General features: G+C 58.9%; 2 protein-coding genes across 2 annotated transcripts; one reads left to right on the forward strand and one right to left on the reverse strand.

The window, feature by feature from the left end:
- Positions 1 to 463: 463 nt before the first annotated feature.
- LOC120240672 (galactoside alpha-(1,2)-fucosyltransferase 2-like) lies at positions 464 to 18,840 on the reverse strand. Its single transcript, XM_039245466.1, has 4 exons — positions 18,744 to 18,840; positions 9,927 to 10,066; positions 5,636 to 5,735; positions 464 to 1,948 (listed from the first exon to the last, which is right to left on the reverse strand). Exons 2-4 carry the CDS (start codon positions 10,008 to 10,010, stop codon positions 924 to 926), a joined length of 1,209 nt encoding a protein of 402 aa, XP_039101397.1. The 5' UTR covers positions 10,011 to 10,066; positions 18,744 to 18,840; the 3' UTR covers positions 464 to 923.
- NTN5 (netrin 5) lies at positions 7,988 to 14,389 on the forward strand. Its single transcript, XM_039245390.1, has 6 exons — positions 7,988 to 8,618; positions 11,300 to 11,488; positions 11,632 to 11,781; positions 12,121 to 12,174; positions 12,401 to 12,481; positions 13,777 to 14,389. The coding sequence occupies exons 1-6, from the start codon at positions 7,988 to 7,990 to the stop codon at positions 14,139 to 14,141; spliced, it is 1,470 nt and encodes a 489-aa protein (XP_039101321.1). The 3' UTR covers positions 14,142 to 14,389.

An 18,840-nucleotide genomic window follows, 5' to 3' on the forward strand; every position in this document is an offset into this window, starting at 1 on the left:
TGGAGTAAATTTGCTAAGCAGCAGTAGAGGGCTCACAGAGAACCTCCCTCCCCTTCCTCTGGAACCTTCTCCAGCTTTTTTTAGTATCCCCCCACCCTAAGCCCCCACTCCCCAGACCATGATGGCCTCCATCTGGACTGAAGGAAGTAAATGGGGGTCAAAATGGCTCTGGGGAGAGATACAAGATGATTAATACGTGAAAACAAAGTTGCTTGACCCCAGAAGCATCCCAAGAAATGGGGATTCAACAGTGCCTGGGGGGCCCAGTCAGTTGGGCATCCAACTTCAGCTCAGGTCACGGTCTCGCGGTTCGTGGGTTCGAGCCCCGCATCGGACTCTGTGCTGACAGCTCAGAGCCTGGAGCCTGCTTCAGATTCTGTGTCTCCCTCTCTCTCTCTAACCCTCCCCTGCTTGTGCTCTATCTCTTCTCTCTCAAGAATAAACATTAAAAAATAAGTAAACGTTGAAAAAAAGGATATATATATTTTTTATCCAGAAAGGAGTAATGCACCGATAAAAGATACTGGTATCTCCATACTTCTAAATACGCTGAACATCAGAAAACCCACACTGTGATCACTTTATCCAACTTTCATCCACACTGGACGAAAAATGTGTTTCCACCTTAAAGCAGCACACCTGTTCAGGGCAGCCTGGGCACCCCCCCCCCCCCAGCGGCCAACACTTCCAGCATGTTTCCAAGGCACTGAATGGACTTGCTGGGTTCTTGAGGGGAGCTGCTGAGGGAGGTCCTGTATCAAGTTTGCCTTGCACAGCCGCAAAGGCACAGAGAAGTTAGTCACTTGTTTGAGGTCCCCCAGCTGGGAAGGGGGACAACCCCCCCCCCCGCCCCGGGGAGGCAAGCCGTGGGTACCCGATCCTGGGCCCGCCTGCTGGCTGGAGAGCTAGGAGGCGCACGCGGTCTAGGGGCTGTTCTCTCTGGCCTGGCCAAGGTCAGCGGCGATGCCCACCCACTCGGGCAGGAAGGCCGCCTCTGGCTTAAAGATCCGGTGGAAGGGGGAGTCTGGGAGGGTGTAATTGGCCAGGTAGATGGTGTCCCCCCCTGCGAGGTAGGCGGCCCAGATCCCGAAGGTGCCCACGGTGATGACGCTGTGGTTGCACTGCGCGAGCAGCGCGAAGTCCTTGGCCGGCGAGCCCTGAAGGCCATTGCCGGCCAACACCACGTCGCGGAGGGAGCCGTTGATGTTCTCGCGGCACCAGGCCATGCCGTCGCTGGTGACGACGAAGACGGGGGAGCGGTAGCGGGTCCGGAACCAGTCCAGGGCCTGATCCAGGTACCGCCGGTCGGCCACCACGCCCTTCCACACCCGGGGCATCACCTGCACATAGTCCCCCCGGCGCACGTGGACGCCCACGAAGGTGCTCGGCTGTCGCCCGTTCACCTGCAGCCGCCGCAGGAACGCCTGGGCCTCCTCCCGCACATGGTCGTGCAGGGTGAACTCCTGCAAGATCTCGGCGCGGAGGTGGTGGTAGAAGGTCCAGGAGCAGGGGTAGCCGGTGAGGCGCACGTATTCGCCCGGGATGTGGCGGTACCGCTCCTCCATCCAGTCGTTCAGGGGGTAGTTCCTCCAGGGGATCTTGCTGGCCGTGGTGCGGTGCAGCACGGGGAGGGTGATCCTGAAGATGGGGGCGAGCGCGCCGTGCATCTCGGCCGGGATGAAGGCCGGCCGCCCGTTCATCTTGGCCAGGGCGTACAGGGTGGCATACTCGCCCATCTGGTTCCCCAGGCGCCCTTGGGAGTTGATGGTGAACATGCCGCCCTGGGGCAGGGATCGGGGGAGCAGGACCACGCGGCCAGAGTAGGCCCAGGGGGTGGGCACGACGGCCAGGCGCCGGTGGCAGTGGAAGATGGTGGACACGACGAAGACGATGAAGAGGAAGCAGACGGTGGAGACGGAAGGGCAAGTGGCCTTGGATCCCACGATGGCTGAGGAGCGGAGGGACGACACAGTCAGGGCGGAAGGCGAGGGGCACGGGAGTCTCCTTCACCCCCAAATTGTTCACTCCTCATGTGACTCATCCAAGCCTGTCTAGTGGCATCCAGCGCTTCCTGACCTGCTTTCTCTTCTCCTCTGCACCTGGGGTTTCCCTGTGGCCATTTCAGCAGCTACAGCTCAGGTCTCATGAGCCCGGAAGGAAGGAAACCCCACTCTTCATCATCTGGCTGCCGTCCCACCTTGCTCCAGGCACCCCGTCTCTCCCCCTCTAATGTCAGGGTGCTGTGGGCCTTGCCTCAGCTCTTCTCCTCCTTCTATACTCCAGGGCTCTGCACTTTATTAATCTGACCCCTGTGGGAAATCTGAGCCCCCTCCTCAAATGTCTCTTGTTCAGCGTGGGGCCCCAGCAAGGTCAGCTGGCTCTTCCACAGCAGGGCTAAGTGGAACATCACCCTCCACCTGGGTGTCCGAGAAGTGCCCTGCCCACTGCTCTGGCTTCCAAAGAGCGAGCCCCTCTGCTGACAGCTTCTGTCCCAACCCTATCACACCGGCTGTCAGCTCGGGTCCTGCCTGGGGCCCTGCCTGGAGCTCTACGCAGAGGCCTGAGGCCTCAGGCTCTAGGCCAGCTTGTGGGGCTGGCCAGGTCGCAAAGGCGGAGCTGGGGAGCTGAGCAGGGACTAGAGCCTGGGCTAGCGGGGAGGAGGGAGCAGCCCAGGACAAAGGTACCCACGAGCCAGGTGTGTGACCCGTGCAGTTGCACACGGCCCGCACTCAAAAGGGCCCCGCGCGTCACTTGGCTGGCTCAGTTGGTAGAACGTGCAAGTCTTGATCACAGGGTTATGAGTTGGGTGCAGAGTTTACTTTAAAAAAAAAAAAAAAAAGCGGGGGGCTTGCACTTGGTTTAGTCCTCAGCTAGAAATGATCAATAAATGTGAATAAGGCCCCCGAAATTTCCAGGTTCCCCTGGGCTCTGGAAATCGGCAGCCAGTCCTGCGGCCACCCACTGCGTCTCAACGGCGCCCTCTCCTGGCTTTCCGTCAGCCTGAACAACTAGAAAGCCACAGAAAGTAGCGGATCGAGGCTACGGTTTCCACGGTTCCTGGCGCAACTCCGTGCGCAACTCCTCGTCCGCCTTTTTCCTACAGTTTGGTGGCCAATCCCCGACCCGAACCGAACTCATCTGGGGACAAAACGTGGCCTGCCTTGACCTGCGGCATTTTGTGGACCTGGCTTAACAGGATGTCCCTGTGTTTTGCTACAGAAGCAGGAAAGGTGGGGGCGCCAGAGGGCTCAGTCGGTTGAATGTCTGACTTCGGCTCAGGTCAGGATCTCAAGGTTTGTGAGTTCGAGCCCCGCGTCGGGCTCTGTGCTGACAGCTTGGAGCCTGGAGCCTGTTTCAGATTCTGTGTCTCCCTCTCTGCCCCTTCCCTGCTCGCACTCCATCTCTCTCTCAAAAATAAATTATAAATTTTTTGAATTATGAAAAAAGAGAGAAGTTGGGGCGCCTGGGTGGCTCAGTCGGTTGGGCGGCTGGCTTCGGCACAGGTCATGATCTCACGGTTCGTGGGTTCAAGCCACGCGTTGGGCTCGGTGCTGACAGCTGGCTCAGAGCCTGGAGCCTGTTTCGAATTCTGTGTCTCCCTCTCTCTCTGACTCATGCTGTCTCCCTGCTCATGCTGTCTCTCTCTCTCAGAAATAAATAAAAACATTAAAATTTTTTTTAAATAAAAAATAAAAAAAGAGAGAAAAGAGAAACCTGCCTTAGGTCACACGGCTAGGAAAGAGGCAGAGCGTGACGGGAACCCAGGCAGTGTGGTCCAAGGGTCTCTGCTGTCAGTTACTGTCCCGGATTTTTCGGGATTTTTCGAGTATTCCTTTGGGAGAACCCTCACACGCACTACTCAGTGCAGTCAGCCGCGAATGTGACCCACCCCGTCTTGTGGGGCCTTTGCTACTCCTGGGCCGCCCAGGTAGGGACAAAAGATCTCAGCAAGCACAGAGCTGAGGGACCTGCCCTGCTGGGCCACCGCTGAGCTGTGTCCCTGGGGGGTCCTGCTTCCTCCCAGCTGGGGGTAAAAGTACTCAATACATGAGGAACCCTTTCTCCAAAAACAAATAAATAAATAAATGAAGTATCCTTCCGGACTTGGAGAATTCTTCCCTCGGCTCTGGCTGCTTCTACCCTTCCCCCCACACCGCCTCCAAGACACCTTCAGGGACGCCAGCCGCCTCTAGCGGCCCAGTCTAGGACAATAAAAAGTGAGGAAGAAAGCCTCCCTCCAGGTCCCATTGGTTCAAGAAATGTCTTGTCTCCGGCTGGGGAGGAAGATAAAATTCGACCTAAACCTTCTAGAATTTTCTCCGGCAGCCACGCTAGCCTTTTGCGCTGGTCTTCCCCTCTGCCCGTGTCGTTCCAGCCCCGACGATGATACTCGGGGTGGCCTGCGGTTTGTCCTCACTGCTTTCAGGTCTCAGCGCAGATGTCCTCTCTGTACACACACACACACACACACACACACACACACATGCTTGCTTTTGTCCCGCAGCCCCTGTCATCTTCCACCATCCTCTGGGGCAAAATTACTTACGACTTTTCAGTAGCGATGGCTCTTCTCTCTGGATTGTAAGCCTGACTGACAAGGTGGGGGGGGGGGTATGAGTTCGTAGCAGTAGCTTCAACGGAGTGTCTGCACCCAGGAGAGACTCGGGGCGCACTTGCTGGATGAATTCATGCAGGGATGCTACCTTGTCGCTCACGCAGTCCCGTCCCCAGAACCCATATGCGCCCTCGGGCATGGGGGTGTCTCCGCCCCCAACCCCCTTCTCTGGCGGCTAACTGCTCCTCCCAGCTGAATTTCAAATCCGATGTCTTTCTCCCGGCTTCTGCTGCTCGTGCTGGCACGGGAGGATCACCCCGAACCAGAATCACACACTGCTTTGGCTGTGCCCTCCCGACCCGGGGACAGGCTCCCGCCAGCGGGCCCCCAAGTCTGTCAGATCGGGTCCGCAGCACGGCCGAAATGAAGGCACTGAAGGGCGCAGCAGCAAGCAAGTATCTGTGTCCCATCCTTCTGAGGTCCCCCACCCCCACCCCCAGCTTCTCTCAGCGGGAAGTGATGGAAGCCCTTAGTTTTCTAGTCAAAACCACCGGGTGGGTAAGGCTGGGCAGCCACATCTGCATGACCATTCCAGGGTGAAGCGGGGCGGCCTCGCAGGAAACCGGCTGCGGCTGCGGGGAGGCTGGCTTTGAGCTGGGGTCCCTGCTTCCTCCCGCCACCGCCAGGTCACAGGCTTCTTACCGCCTGTCCTCCTTCCCCACCATCTCAGAAAGCGGCCCAATTCTTTGGGTTTCCCGGTGGCTGTCCAGACCCCCACAAAAGCACCGATCTGGGGGGTTTTGAAAGTGACTGACCTTCAGCCTCAGTTTACCCACAACTGACAGAAGGTTCCCGAGGGGAGGAGGTGCTGGCTGGGGGTCCCCCCTTCGGTGTGAGCCAGCGGCCGCCCTGACGCCTGCCTGAAAGGTCAGCCCCTTCCCTTCCGCATCGATCACACCACCATGTGGCGGGCTGAGCCCAGCAGACTGCCTGTCCTTGGGAGTCCGTGGGCAGGGGTCTAAGTGTGAGTGCGGCGGGGACCCCAGACCCGGGAAAGCCCATTGGGCCGGCCGGTCCTACCTGCTTTGAACCTCCTGGGCCAGCCTGCTCCTGCTCGGGGCTGTGTGGCGACGTCCCTGGTGCCCCACGTAGTCCTGGGTGGCGGCGCTGGCCGGGGTCCCTGCGGGGAGAGCGTGGCTGCGGTTGGCGAAGGGGATTGGGGCGGGGGTTGGGGGGAGCGGTGGTGGTGTTGGATTCTGCGGGCTCTTCTCCGAGCTCCCGCCCAGAACCCCCACTAGCCTGGGGCCTGACGACAGCCACTCAGCGCTCACTCCTGAGAGCCCCCGCGCCGCTGAGCTCCCGCGGGAGGGGAGCACATGTGAGGAACGCTGCGCAGAGGACACTCTCTTCTTGGGTGCAGGTTTGGCCAACATCAGGGGCAAAGGGCAGGGCGCGTGCAAAAGCAGCCAGGGATCCACACGGCCCAGGCCTGGGGGCCTACCTATGGGTCTGGTGGGAGCACAGCTAAGTCTGCTCCTTACAGGGGTAGGGGGCGGTGGGATCGCTCCGGTTCCCAGAGGGGTAGAGACTGGAGGCTGGACATCTGGGCTCCCAGATGGCCAGGGGCTGGCTTCTGGACCCCTCAGGAACACTGGGGGACTCACGGCCTGGTGGTCCCAGGTGCTGGGGGCCAGAAAGTGGTACCCCGGGCCCCAGCCAGGCCAGAAAGGAGAGGCAGGAGATGGGGGCCAGGCCCTTAACAAGGCTGGCGGGAACGGACGGGGCAAATGCCCGCTGCCGCCAGTGAACAAAATGGCGCCAGGGCCCTTGGGAGGGGCGGAGGGCGATGCCCGTCGTCGGGGGCAGGGGACGTGGTTTCTGCACATGGCAGACACCGGGGGACACCGGGGGTCGTGAAAGCAGGCTGGGGGAGGATGGGACCCCTCCTGCACCCCCAGACGCCTCACAGACTCCCAGGCCAGGAGCGAGCCAGGGGCGTGGACAGTGGGGCCCAGAAAGGCTCCAAGACCCCCCAAATCTGAGGAAGTTCCTCGTGAGGGGTGGCCAGCCCTGAAATGGGAAAACAGGGGGCATGTCAGCACCAAGTCCCTCCCAGCTCCTGCAGTCCCAGGGTCGGGACTTCAGGCCCCCTCGGACGCCTGGGCATCGGGCCCTGCCCTGTCCCCCCTCTCTCCCCCGGCTTCCTCAGCACCCGCCACCCCCCACAGCCATTCCCCCTTCTGATCTGGGGACCTCGGGCTGGATGGACAGTATGGGGGCTCCGGTCTCCAGACCCTGAGGCCTAGGATGGCAGGCGGGAGTGGCGAGGGCTGAGATCACAACCAAGCCCTCGGAAATCCAAGTCCGGGGTTCTCCCGGCCCGAATTCTGAGGGGAACTCGGGCACCCGCTTTTCCTAACCCCGCTCTCCAGCTCCAGCGTGACCCAGGCTTCTTCTCCCCAGGTGTTCCCCCCTCGGGTTCCTCAGCACATTTCTCTGGGCTTTGCACCTGGGTGGGAAAGGGTTAAGGCCGGGTGGAGGCTGGGGGTGGGTGGCGGTGTTTGGCGATAATCCCCCTCCGTGCCCTGGGTGTGGAGAACAAGGTTAGGGCCCCACGTGGGAAAGGGCCTCTGCTCTGATCCTCGTGGGCTGGGGGCCTGGCCTCGGGCTTCTGATCCCCCCGCCGGGCCCCTCCCCTCCCCTCCCCATGGCCGGCAGGCGAGGCTGTCTGGCTTCTGCTCTCTCTTCTTACTGCGGGGTGTCTCTGAGCCCGAAGGTCTGCCTGCCTGCCTGTCTGCCTGCCTGCCTGTCTGCCTGTCTGTCTGTCTGTCTGTCTGTCCGGGCGCTGGGCTCCCAGGCACTCTGTCCCCCCACCCTGTTCCCTGTGGATCCGGGTGCCCAGCCGCTATCTGTCTGGGCCTTCTGGTCTCCCCTTGTGTCCCGTCGTCTCTCTTCATGGCTCCTTCTCTGCACCCGGCCCTTCCCTTACACTTGGGTCCCCTCCTGTCTGTCTTGGCCGTTTGTGCTTCTGTCCCTTTGTCTCTGAGCTTCGTCTGTTTCTAAATGCCCCTCTCCCTGGTGCCTTCTCTAGGATTCCCCCTCTGTCCCCACCCCTGCCCTCTCCCCAGGGCCCCCTGCCCCTCGACACTGACGATAGCTCTGGGGTGTTAAGCTCCGGATTAGTTCAGGCAAAATTCTCAATTTTGCTTGCGTTCTTTTCCCTTTGGGTTATGTAAACAGTAATTCCCCCCAGATGGAACTATTTTCCTCGCTTAGAAGCAGCCGGGGAGGGGGGCTTGGGCAGGGGGTGGGGGGGGTGGAATGCTGGCGCTCCTCAGAGAGCCTGGGGGAGCAGGCGGCGGAGCTTGAGCCGCGACCCTCAGCCTGGTCTCTCCTCTCCTCTTCTCTCCAGGCACTTGCTCTGCCAGGACCATGCCCGTGACCTTTGCCCTCTTGCTCCTGCTGAGCCAGGCCACCGCAGACCCGTGCTACCTTCCAGGTGGCCGCCCCCGCTTCTGCCTCCCACCCGTGACCCAGCTGGCTGGCCTGGCGGCCTCCTGTCCCCAGGCTTGTGGCCTCTCCCTGGGGGCGGACCTCAGCCCCCGGGCCACCTGCAATGGCAGTCTGACCCTGGCCCTGGGTGGCCCCTTCCTCCTGACGTCCGTCAGCCTACGCTTCTGCACGCCAGGATCCCCGGCCCTGGTCCTGTCTGCCGCCTGGGCCACGGAGGGCCCCTGGAGGTCCCTGTGGCGCAGACCCGCCTGGCCCGGGGCCTTGGGGGGCCCCGAGAAGGTGACCTTCCGAGCCCCGCCCGGCCCTATGTCCGGTGTGGTGGTCAGTCACCTCCGCGTGGAGTTCGGGGGCCGGGCGGGGCTGGCGGCGGGTGGGGTTCGCGGCCGCTGCCAGTGCCACGGCCATGCCGCCCGCTGCGCCGCCCGTGCCCGGCCGCCCCGCTGCCGCTGCCGCCACCACACCACCGGCCCGGGCTGTGAGAGCTGCCGCCCGTCCCATCGAGACTGGCCCTGGCGGCCCGCCACGCCCCAGCACCCCCACCCCTGCCTGCGTGAGTCCTGGGCCCTCCTCTTCCTGCCCTCCACCTATCAATCACTCCCTTCTGAGCCGGGCTTGCCGCTCACGCTCCTGAGCGGGTCCCCTCTTCACCTCCCGCACAGCCTCCCCCTGCCTGCCCCAGTCTCTGCCGCCCACCCTTACATGCCCCCGCGGCTGCTCTAACCTTTCCTGGCCCGCGGTAGGTGCTCAAGTGACACTTACCCAACAGTCCTGGGGAACAGGGCAGCTGGACTTTTCCCGACTCGTCAAACCAACCACGCGGGGGAAGTCTTTACCCACTAACCACACACGTCCCCATCACCTGCTGTGTACCAGGCGGGCTTTGTCATTGGGCCCCTTTTAAGGATGAGGAGGCTGAGGCCCGAGGGGAGGAAGTCCCTCGCACAGGCACACACAGCTAGGAAGTGGCAGAGTCAGGATCCAAGCTCGGGGACTCCGGCTCTGGGGTCTTGGCTTGTCCCTGCCGAGCTCCTGGCAGGTGCTGTCACGCCAGGCGCCCCAGAGAGGCAGATGGGGACACGGGCTCAGGGACGGGTGGGCCAGCCTGGCCTCAAATCCCAGCTCCTCTGCTCCAGGGCTGTGTGACCACAGGCAAGTGACCTGACCTCTCTGTGCCTCCGCTTCCTCGCCTCTCAAGCGGGGCTAGTCACAGCTCTTCTTTTACAGGCTGTGCTGAAAACCCAATGAGTTGATAGGCATAGAGTCCTTACAATGAAGCTTAGTACGGGCCCTGGCCATACTGAGCCAGAGTTACCGTTCCCTGGATGAAGAAGGTGGGGCCCCAGGGGGCGCCCCACTTGCCTTAGGTCTCCATGCCAGCAAGCGGCAGTGCTGGGACTGGACTCAGGAAGACAGACTTTTCTAGATAATGGGCGACCCACTGGGCCATCCAGCTAGACCACCTCACCCCAGGCCTGCTCCGAGCCCTCCCCGCCCCCCACGGTTTTTCCTCAGACAGCCCTCTCTCTACTGCCTCCAGCCCCTGCTGCCCTGGTTAATGGGGTGCGTTTGTTACCAGGCCCTGGGAAGTACCTCCACTCCACTCCACTCTCCACACACACACACACACACACACACACACACACACACACACACACCTCCTCTCTCCCCGCTCCACATTCTAGGCCCCTCCCTCTTCTGTTTCTGGAAGGATCTGCAGACCATTCCCCTGGCTTTCGCTCCCCACTCTGTCCTCATCCTCACTGGGGTCTTCCTACACCCTCTGCCCCCACCCCCTCAGGACCTCTGTTCAGTTGATCCCTTCCCACCAACCAGGTCTGATCCCCAAGAGGAGACTCACGTTGTCTGGGGGCAGGACGGGGGTCATCCTGGGCCTGGACAGGCTGTCTGGCTGAGGGTCGCCACATCGCCCCAGGCTGAGCATGACGCCTGCACTCCGAACCGGGGTAAAAAGTCGATGGTGTTGTGAGGAAGCAGGGTCTGTGGGAACAAGGTGGGACTAAGCCCTGGGGCAGAGCTGCGGGCTTGACCTACGGGGGTGACCTGGACGCCTTCTCTCGGCTGGAGTGTTCCAGGCGCAAATGAGCTGAAGTGATCACCCTCCGGTCAGAAGGAATCCAAAGCCTGATTCTTCCCCTTGATCATCTGAAGAGCACTTGCTGCCCGCGAGGCCCACGGAAACCCGGCAGAGAGGGGCTGAGGTCCCCGCTGGGCTGGACGGGAGGAAGCCTCAGTTTAGAGAGCGGAGTCATTTTTCCAAAAACACACAGCTGCCTCAGTTTCCTGACTTTCTACAGCTCCTCCGGGTTCTGGGGGCCTGCGAGCCCAGGCCCCTCCTTAAATATCTCTAAAGAATGGCCAGCGAACCCCCTGCATCAGCACCTCGCTCAGAAATGCTGGCTAGATCCCTGGGCTCTGGGGGCGCCCCTGAGAAGCTGTGTTGTTCTTTGTAACTGTTTCCTGGTAACCGTGAGAGGTAGTACTAAGGTTCGACACCCACGGCCTCCCTGACCAGTGTTCTCTAGGAAAACGTGCGCGGGGCACAGGCTGCTAGCCACACTGAACCGTCCGGAGACAGAGGTCTGGGTGCCGACCCTGCCTCGCACCGCCCCTCAGCTTTGGGCGGATGACTTTGCCTCTCCGTGCCTCTGTTTTCACATCTGCAAAATGGGGATGATGAGGCCATGAGCCTCACAGAGCCGATCTGAGAACGAAATGCACGGCACCGGGCATGCAGAAGCTCTCCACAGGCAAGGGCAGGCTCTGGGTCAAGGACTCTATATCCCTTTGGTTTCCCTTAAGCCTCAGGAAGTAGACGTTGGAACCGTCATGTTACAGCAAAGGAAGCTGAGCTGCAGAAAGAAGTCACTTGCTCAAGGAACACAGCGGGGAGCGGACGAGCGGGGGTCTGACTCACAGCCCACGCCCGCCCGGGAGGGGCCGCTCCTTGCTAAGCCCCCAGTGTCTCTCGGACAATCAGGAGGTCCATTGGGCCCCTTGGGCTTACCCACTCCAGTCCTGTGCGCCCATCGTAAAGATGGGAACGAAGAGGCTCTGGGAGCCAGGCTAACCCTGGGACCCCCAGGCCATCTCTTCTTTGTACCCAATCGCGTGTGCGCTTTGTTTCTTCCCCTGCGGGCAGTGGGGGGAGAGCGTGGAGGCTGGGGACAGAAAGGCCGAGCCTGACGGGTGCCTGCTCCGCCCTGTTTCTAGCTTGTTCCTGCAACCAGCATGCCCGAAGGTGCAGGTTCAACTCGGAGCTGTTCAGGCTGTCTGGGGGCCGCAGCGGGGGCGTCTGTGAGCGGTGCCGCCACCACACGGCTGGGCGCCACTGCCACTACTGCCGGCCCGGGTTCTGGAGGGACCCCGGCCAGCCGATCACCAGCCGCAAGGCCTGCAGGGGTGAGTGCAGCCTGGAGGGGGGCCTCGGAGGAAAGGGGGGGCAGGACGGGACTCCTGGGTCTGAGCCGGGAGGGGGCTGGGTGATTGGGAAGGAGCACCTAGGGCCCAGACACCCCAGATCCCCGGCTCCTCTCCCCACGTAGCCTGCCAGTGTCACCCTATCGGGGCGATGGGTGGCATCTGCAACCAGACCAGCGGGCAGTGCCCCTGCAAGCTAGGGGTCATCGGGCTGACGTGCAACCGCTGCGGGCCCGGCTACCAGCAGAGCCGCTCTCCCAGGATGCCTTGCCAGCGTGAGTCAGGAGGGGCGGGGCCGCCTGTCCAGGTGGGACGAAGGGGCCGTCTCACACCTCCAGTGGCCAAGGGCCAACGGATGCTGAGGGCTGGGTCCCTGGCGGGAGGTGGGGCCTCGAACTCCTGTCTCCTTAGGCTTGGGAAGGAGGAGGCTGGGAGCCTGGACTCCTGTGTCTCAGGGAGGAGGGGGCTGGGGGTCTAGATTCCTGGAGCCAAAGGAGGAAGGGACTAGGGACCAGCTCCAGGTCCTGGGGGAGGAGGGCAAAGGGTGCTTAAGGGAATAGACAGACGGGGGGAGGGCGGGGGGGACCCTAAATTAAATTTCTCGTCTCTCACAGGAATTCCAGAGGTAACAACCCCCGCTGCGACTACCCCGGGCGCTTACAGCTCCGGTAAGGCTGGTATGGAGAACCCTGGCAGCAAGAGGGATCAGGGATGGGCTGCTGGGGCCCCCAGGTGGGAACACGGGGGTGGCCCGCAAAGCCCAGTCCCCAGGGTTGGAGCACCTCACCCCCCATGCCTCCCGTGCCCATCAAGATGGAACGCGGGGCCGGGCAGGGGTACAATGCTGTGGCCCAGGCCTCGGGAGCCCACTGCGGATGTCCTGACCCTCCCTAGACCCTCAGTGTCAAAACTACTGCAATGTGTCGGACACCAGGGTACACATGAGCCTTTGGCGCTACTGCCAGCAGGAGTATGGTGAGTGCCGGGGAGAAAAAAAGGCCCGAGGCTACCCAGGGGACCTGATGGCCACCTCCTTCTCTGGGCTTCAGAGTTCTCATCTTCAGTGGGAAGGTGCACTCTTAAAGGACCCTTCCTGATCTAGGACCTAATGGGACAGAAGACAAGGGGGGGGGGCAGGGGCAGCGGAGGAGGGGGCGTCCCCTATCTTCCTATGTCCCCTCTTCCCCCATCTTCTGGGCCGTCAGAGTTTCACTATCTCCTTCAGCCGGACACCTCTGAGCGAGAAAGGTGGCCTCTTGGGGACTGAAGGAGAAAGAGGAACTGGCTGAATGGACATTCTTGCCTATCAGATACTTTCTGCCTCCCATCAGGGTCCCAGATTCTGCACCCCAGCCCCACTCCCACAGAGACCCACCCCAAAGTTCCACAATCCATCAGTCCACACCAGCCCCGTGACCTCAGGGCCTGTGACCTCAGGTAACTCAGTTCTCTTAGATCCTCAGGAGGTCAGCCCAGCCCGTTACTTTCCTCAATAGTATAAGACCCCAGGCTTCTCTTCCCTGAAGATCGCCGTCTTCTGGTCCTAGCCACTGGTGTCCTAGGACTTGGAAGGTGGAAACTTCTCCTCCTGCCTCCCCCAGAGATCTTCTGTCCCACAGACTCAGCTTGCCAGCCAGAGTCCTTCCCCTGACACGTCTCACCTCCGCCCTTCCCTGATTACATGGTTCTGAATCACCACTAGTACGACCTCAGGTTCTAGGCTCTGACCTCCTTCTGGCCCCCAGATTCGTCCGGGAGCCCCTCCTCCAGCAATACCCTTTCCCAAGGGCTCTGCTTCTGACATCTCTTGACTCTGCCACATCAGAGACCCTGAACCTGCCTCTTCTGCCTTGTTCCCAGCCACACCCACTGTAGGGTCCCCTTAGCCGTCCCCTGCGCCCGATCGTTTAGTAACTCTGGCGTCTGCTGCTTCCAGTATGAACCCCGAAGGGGCCCACCTGGCATGGCCCAGGCCCCCGGGTTCCTCTCTCGGTCTGGCCTCCCCTCCGGGGGAGGAGGGCTCTGTAATTACAATCCTGGAACCCAACCTCGCGCTCCATAAGCCCCACCTTTGTCTCCTCCACGGACCCCCAGACCGCCCACCCTCAAACGTTCAAGGTCTCTCTCCTTCCTAACGGTATCCCGGGAGCCCAGGATCCCGCCTACCTCTGCACCAAGAGCGACCCCAGGGCACACCAGAGTCCCCCCCCACCCCACCCCCGGCCCCTGGCCACCCCACCCCAGGGGGCCTGACGGAACCCTCCCCACAGTTCTCCGCGCGCAGGTGCTGGCGTCAGAGGCGGCGGGCCCGGCGTGGCAGCGGCTGGCCGTGCGCGTGCTGGCCGTGTACAAGCAGCGCGCGCGGCCCGTGCGCCGCGGGGGCCAGGACGCCTGGGTGCCCCGCGCCGACCTGGCCTGCGGCTGCGTGCGCCTGCGGCCCGACACCCACTACCTGCTGCTGGGCAGCGCGGCCGGCGGCCCCGACCCCGCGCGCCTGGTCCTCGACCGCCACGGCGTCGCGCTGCCCTGGAGGCCACGCTGGGCCCGGCCCCTGCGGCGGCTGCAGCTGCAGGAGCGCGCCGGAGGCTGCCGCGGCCTGCGGCCTCCCTCCCCGAGCCCGGGGCCCGAGCCCTGAAGCCCGACCTGCTCGGCCTCCGCAGCCCACGAGGGAACTTGGAAGTGACCGCGCGCTGAACCTTCTACTTCGACGGCGCGTCCCTCGGCCATCCAATCAGGAGCCGCGGAGCGCCTGACGTCACTGGCTCCCGCCAGGCCGCGGGGACCTTTCCCCAAAGGCGGTGGACCGCGGGCGGGGCTTTTGGCTTCTGGCGAGGACATTCGGCCTGTGACCTGGGCAGCGAGTCCCCTAAATAAAGTCTCAGATCTCGGGGGATTTTTGGCTACAGACGCCTACGTGAGCTGGGAGGGTCCGGGCGGGGCAAGTGAAGTAAACGTGCGGAGCTGCAGTATGGCCTTGCTCCCTGACTAAACGCCTCGTCCGGCGAAAGAGCTGGAAAGACATCACAATGTGCTGGTCAGATCCGTGTTGCCTGACGATTGGCCAGAAGCCAGTGGGAGGGAGGGTGGATTGAAAAGGTGGGAGATGCGCCGGAGGAAAGGCCGGCAGTGCCGGATTTCCAGAAAGTTCCACCGTGAGGAACATTGTGTTCCCCGATGGCCCCTGGGATAGTCTCTGAGAAAGGACTAGAGGGACTTGGAATGAATATCCGAGGAGGGTTCTGACTGAGGTTCATCTGGTCTTGGAGTGCAGCCTGAACCCTTTCCGGAGAGAATAGCCAGTTGGGAGCCACCGAGTGGTGTGGGCATCACTTGGTGCTAGGCCGAACTCTGTTCCCACCCGACAGTTGAGTCCCTACGGGCCACAGGGGTGGAGCTGAAAAAAAAAAAAAAAAAAAGCAAGAAGCAGTAGGTACTGTGGAATGGAAGGCTGTCATAGCCTAGGACTTTCTTTGCCACCTGACCTCTGCCCCCTGCAGCCACGGTCAACAACAATTTCAAATTTGGGTGATCCTTGCGGGTGAGTCACCGAGGTTGTGACTTACTGTCCACTGGGCCTACAGAGCAACCCTGTTCCTTCCCTGAGAGGAAAGAAGGCCTCTCAGCCTGTGGAGACTCAGGATGGGCCGTGACGTCATAGGCTACTAGGACGAGACACTGGGCCCTCCAGCCAACAAAAAGGAAGGAAATAGTCTCCAGGAGGTGACTGTTTAACCCCCAAGCCACCAATAATGTCCTATACCTGGGAAACTTGTCTTGGCTTCCGGTTGGGCCCAGGGTGGGGAGTTGGGAGTCTTTAAGGGACTTTATTATTTTTTTAAGTCTATTTGTTTATCTCAAGAGAGACAGAGCAAGTGGGGAAGAGACAGAGAGAGGGAGAGAATCCCAAGCAGGCTCCACACTGCGGAGCCAGACGTGGGTTCGGAACTCACGAACTGTGAGATCATAGCCTGAGCCTAAACCAAGGGTCAGTCGCTTAACCGACTGAGCCACCCGGGTGCCCCTAAGGGATTTTCTAAGAGTTTTCTGTTCCAGCAAAACTATATTCCTTATCTTGTCTTTTTCCGTTCCCTCTTGAAGCCAGTTTAGTCAGGGATTTGCCCCCACACTCCACCCTCATGTCCTGTCCATCTGCAAATCCTATACACCCCACCTACTACATATGTTCATGAGTCAACCCTCTGTACCACGTCCACTGCCACCACGTGGTCTATGCCATCACCATTGTTCCTTGGGTTATTACAGTAGTGTCCATACTGGTCTTCCCTCTCCCCCCTACTTAGAGTTTCTCAATACAGAACTACGATGGTGGCTTTAAAACCCAAGTCAGGGTCACCTGGGTGGCTCGGTTGGTTGTCTGACTCTTGATTTCGGCTCAGGTCATGATCTCACAGTTCATGAGATCGAGTCTCACATAGGGCTCTCCGTTGACAGCACAGAGCCTGCCTGGGATTCCCAATCTCCTTTCTCTCTCTCTTTCTCTCTCCCCCATCCCCTCGCTTACGTAGGCATACTCTTTCTCAAAATAAAAATAGATATTTAAAAAACCACGCCCAAGTCAGATATGATATTATCATGCTAAAACTCTTGAATGGCTTCCCATCTCTTTCAGAATAAAATCTAAAGTCCTTGCCTTGGGGCGCCTGTGTGGCTCCGTTGGTTAAGCTCCGTTGGCTCAGGTCATGATTTCACGGTTTGTAGGTTCGAGCCCTATGTCGGGCTCTGTGCTGACAGCTCAGAGCCTGGAGCCTGCTTCACATTGTGTGTGTCTCTCTCTCTAACCCTCCCCTGTTCATGCTCTCTCTCTCTCTCTCTCAGAAATAAATAAAAAACATTAAAAAAAAAAAGAAGTCCTTGCCTTCCCCTACAGGACCCTACATGATGTACTCCTACCACATAACTGACTTCATGTCACACTGACTTCCTTCCTGTTCCTTTAAAAATCAAGCACACTTGGGCACCTGGGGGGCTCAGTCAGTTAAGCGACTGACTTTGGCTCAGGTCATGATCTCACAGTTCATGAGTTTGAGTCCCACATCAGGTGGCCCTGAGCCCTGCTTCAGGCGAGCTTGAGCCCTAGTTGGGGTGAGCCCTGCTTTTCTCTCTCTCTCTCTCTCTCTCTCCCTCCCTCTCTCCCTCTCTCTCTCCCTCTCTCTTTCTCTCTGCCCTTGCTCACTTGTGTCCTCTCTCTCTCATAAATGAATGAATGAATGAATGAATAAAATTCGTTTTAAAAGAAAATCAAGCACACTTGCCCCAGGGTCTTTGCACTTTCTGTTCTCTCTTCCTAGGATGCACTTCCTCATATAACAGCAAGCTAGTGCGTCTACTTCATTGAGACCTTCCATTAATCAAGCAGGGCTAACCCTGTTGGCATGATACAACGAAAGTTGATTTCTTGGTCATGTATGTGTCCCATGCAAGTCAGCAAGCGATCATTTTCCACAGAGTCATTCATGGACTCAGGGTGAGAGTCATCTACCATATTATCACTGCACCAACCGCAACCCATGGCAACTTTGATCACTGCAACAGGGAGAGAGAGTGCTGGAGAACCACTTGAGCCGGTCCAGGGGTCCCTGAAGAATGGACGGTGTTGGTGAGAGAGAGAGAGAGCTCTGCGATTCTTTCTGATCACCAGGCAGGCATCTCTGCCCTGTCGATTTTGGTGTCTTTATTTAGAGGTCAAACAATAACATGGCATCAGAAAATGGAATTTTTACAGTGGATAGTTCTTTGTGATAAGACGCTTTGGAAAGTGTACAGAAATGGGTTTTACAGAAGGATTCTTGCAGAACTACCCCAATTATAGTGAGGTTGAGTAACCAAGAAAATAACAGGGTGTTCTTAGGAAAAGCAGGACAACATACACATTTTAATAACGCTAAGATTAAGTCATAGGCTAAGTTGTAGGTACGCTAATCCATCCTCGTCACAGCTGCCAGTGTAAGGGAAGGTGTTTGTGGAATGTAGGCCTTAGGGAAGGGGCTGCTCTACATCACCAGTTAGCAAAGGTGTATGTGGTAACTTATGTTCTGGCCTGATCTGTTCCTTCTTCTCTCTAAGTTAGGCTCTTTGTCCCCTGGCAAGACTTGATTGTCCAGTTATATTCCTTTTTTTTAAAATATAACGTTTTATTTATTTCTGAGAGACAGAGAGAGACGGCGTGAGCAGGGGAGGGTCAGAGACAGAGGGAGATACAGAATCTGAAACAGGCTCCAGGCTCCGAGCTGGCAGTCAGCACAGAGCCCGACGCGGGGCTCGAACCCACGAACCGTGAGATCATGACCTGAGCCGAAACCGGACGCTTAACCAACTGAGCCACCCAGGCGCCCCAGTCCAGTTATATTCCTTACGGTACCAGAGAGCCAACTGTACCTTTAAAGAGTTTAGCTCATTTCCAATACATAGAATAGCCTCTTCGAATGCATTTACCTTTGTGTTTAGCTTTTTGTCTATGATTTCTTGAATAGCTAGGGCATGAGAAACATTTTTGGTTAGTTGACTTGAGCTGTATGAACCTCTTGGACTAACACAATGGTAGAAACAGAATTATACACGTAAAGGTCAATCTTTTCTGAGTAAGGGTCATTAGCCTGTTCGTAGCTCAAGGGAAAGTATGGAGGAAAACAGCCTGCCAGAGACACGATGTCTGTTCCCATTATCAAAAGAAGTTCCCACAATAAGTTCCTTCACAAGGTGCGATCATCATACCAGGGCCAGAATAAGGGGACAAGCCACTCCCGATACCAATCAACACGGTACCTTGGGGGTCGGTGCTCATGCAGAAATAGTTGAGTGGGGTGGATCCTTGAGTGGGGTGCAAACTTGCCTTAACCTCACAAGTTTTCTCAACTTAGTGAGTTCAGAAAATGGCTCCCAACGAGAGAGGGCTGAATGGTCCCACGCAAGAAATCAAGAATTTGAGGGGCGCCTGGGTGGCTTAGTCGGTTAAGCGTCTGACTTTCGCTTAGGTCATGATCTCGCGGTTCGTGGGTTCGAGCCCCGCGTCAGGCTCTGTGCTGACTGCCAGCTCAGAGCCTGGAACCTATTTCGGAGTCTGTGTCTCCTTCTCTCTCTGACACTCCCCTGCTCACGCTGTCTCTCTCTCTCTCCTAGAAATAAATAAAACATTAAAAAAAAAAAAAGAAATCAAGAATTTGGCTCAGGAACGACTCCGGCTGTTCCATTTCATAGTTCATTGGTCAGGATTACTCACATGGCTTCACCCGACAGCACAAACGTGGGGAAGGAGAAATCTCTTGCGTGCCTGGAAAGAGAGAAGATACAGTGTGCTCGTTTTCTATTGCTGTGGT

The sequence above is a fragment of the Hyaena hyaena genome, unplaced genomic scaffold (genome assembly GCF_003009895.1).
Source record: "Hyaena hyaena isolate Hyena2069 unplaced genomic scaffold, ASM300989v1 scaffold_9, whole genome shotgun sequence".
Classification (NCBI taxonomy): domain Eukaryota; kingdom Metazoa; phylum Chordata; class Mammalia; order Carnivora; family Hyaenidae; genus Hyaena; species Hyaena hyaena.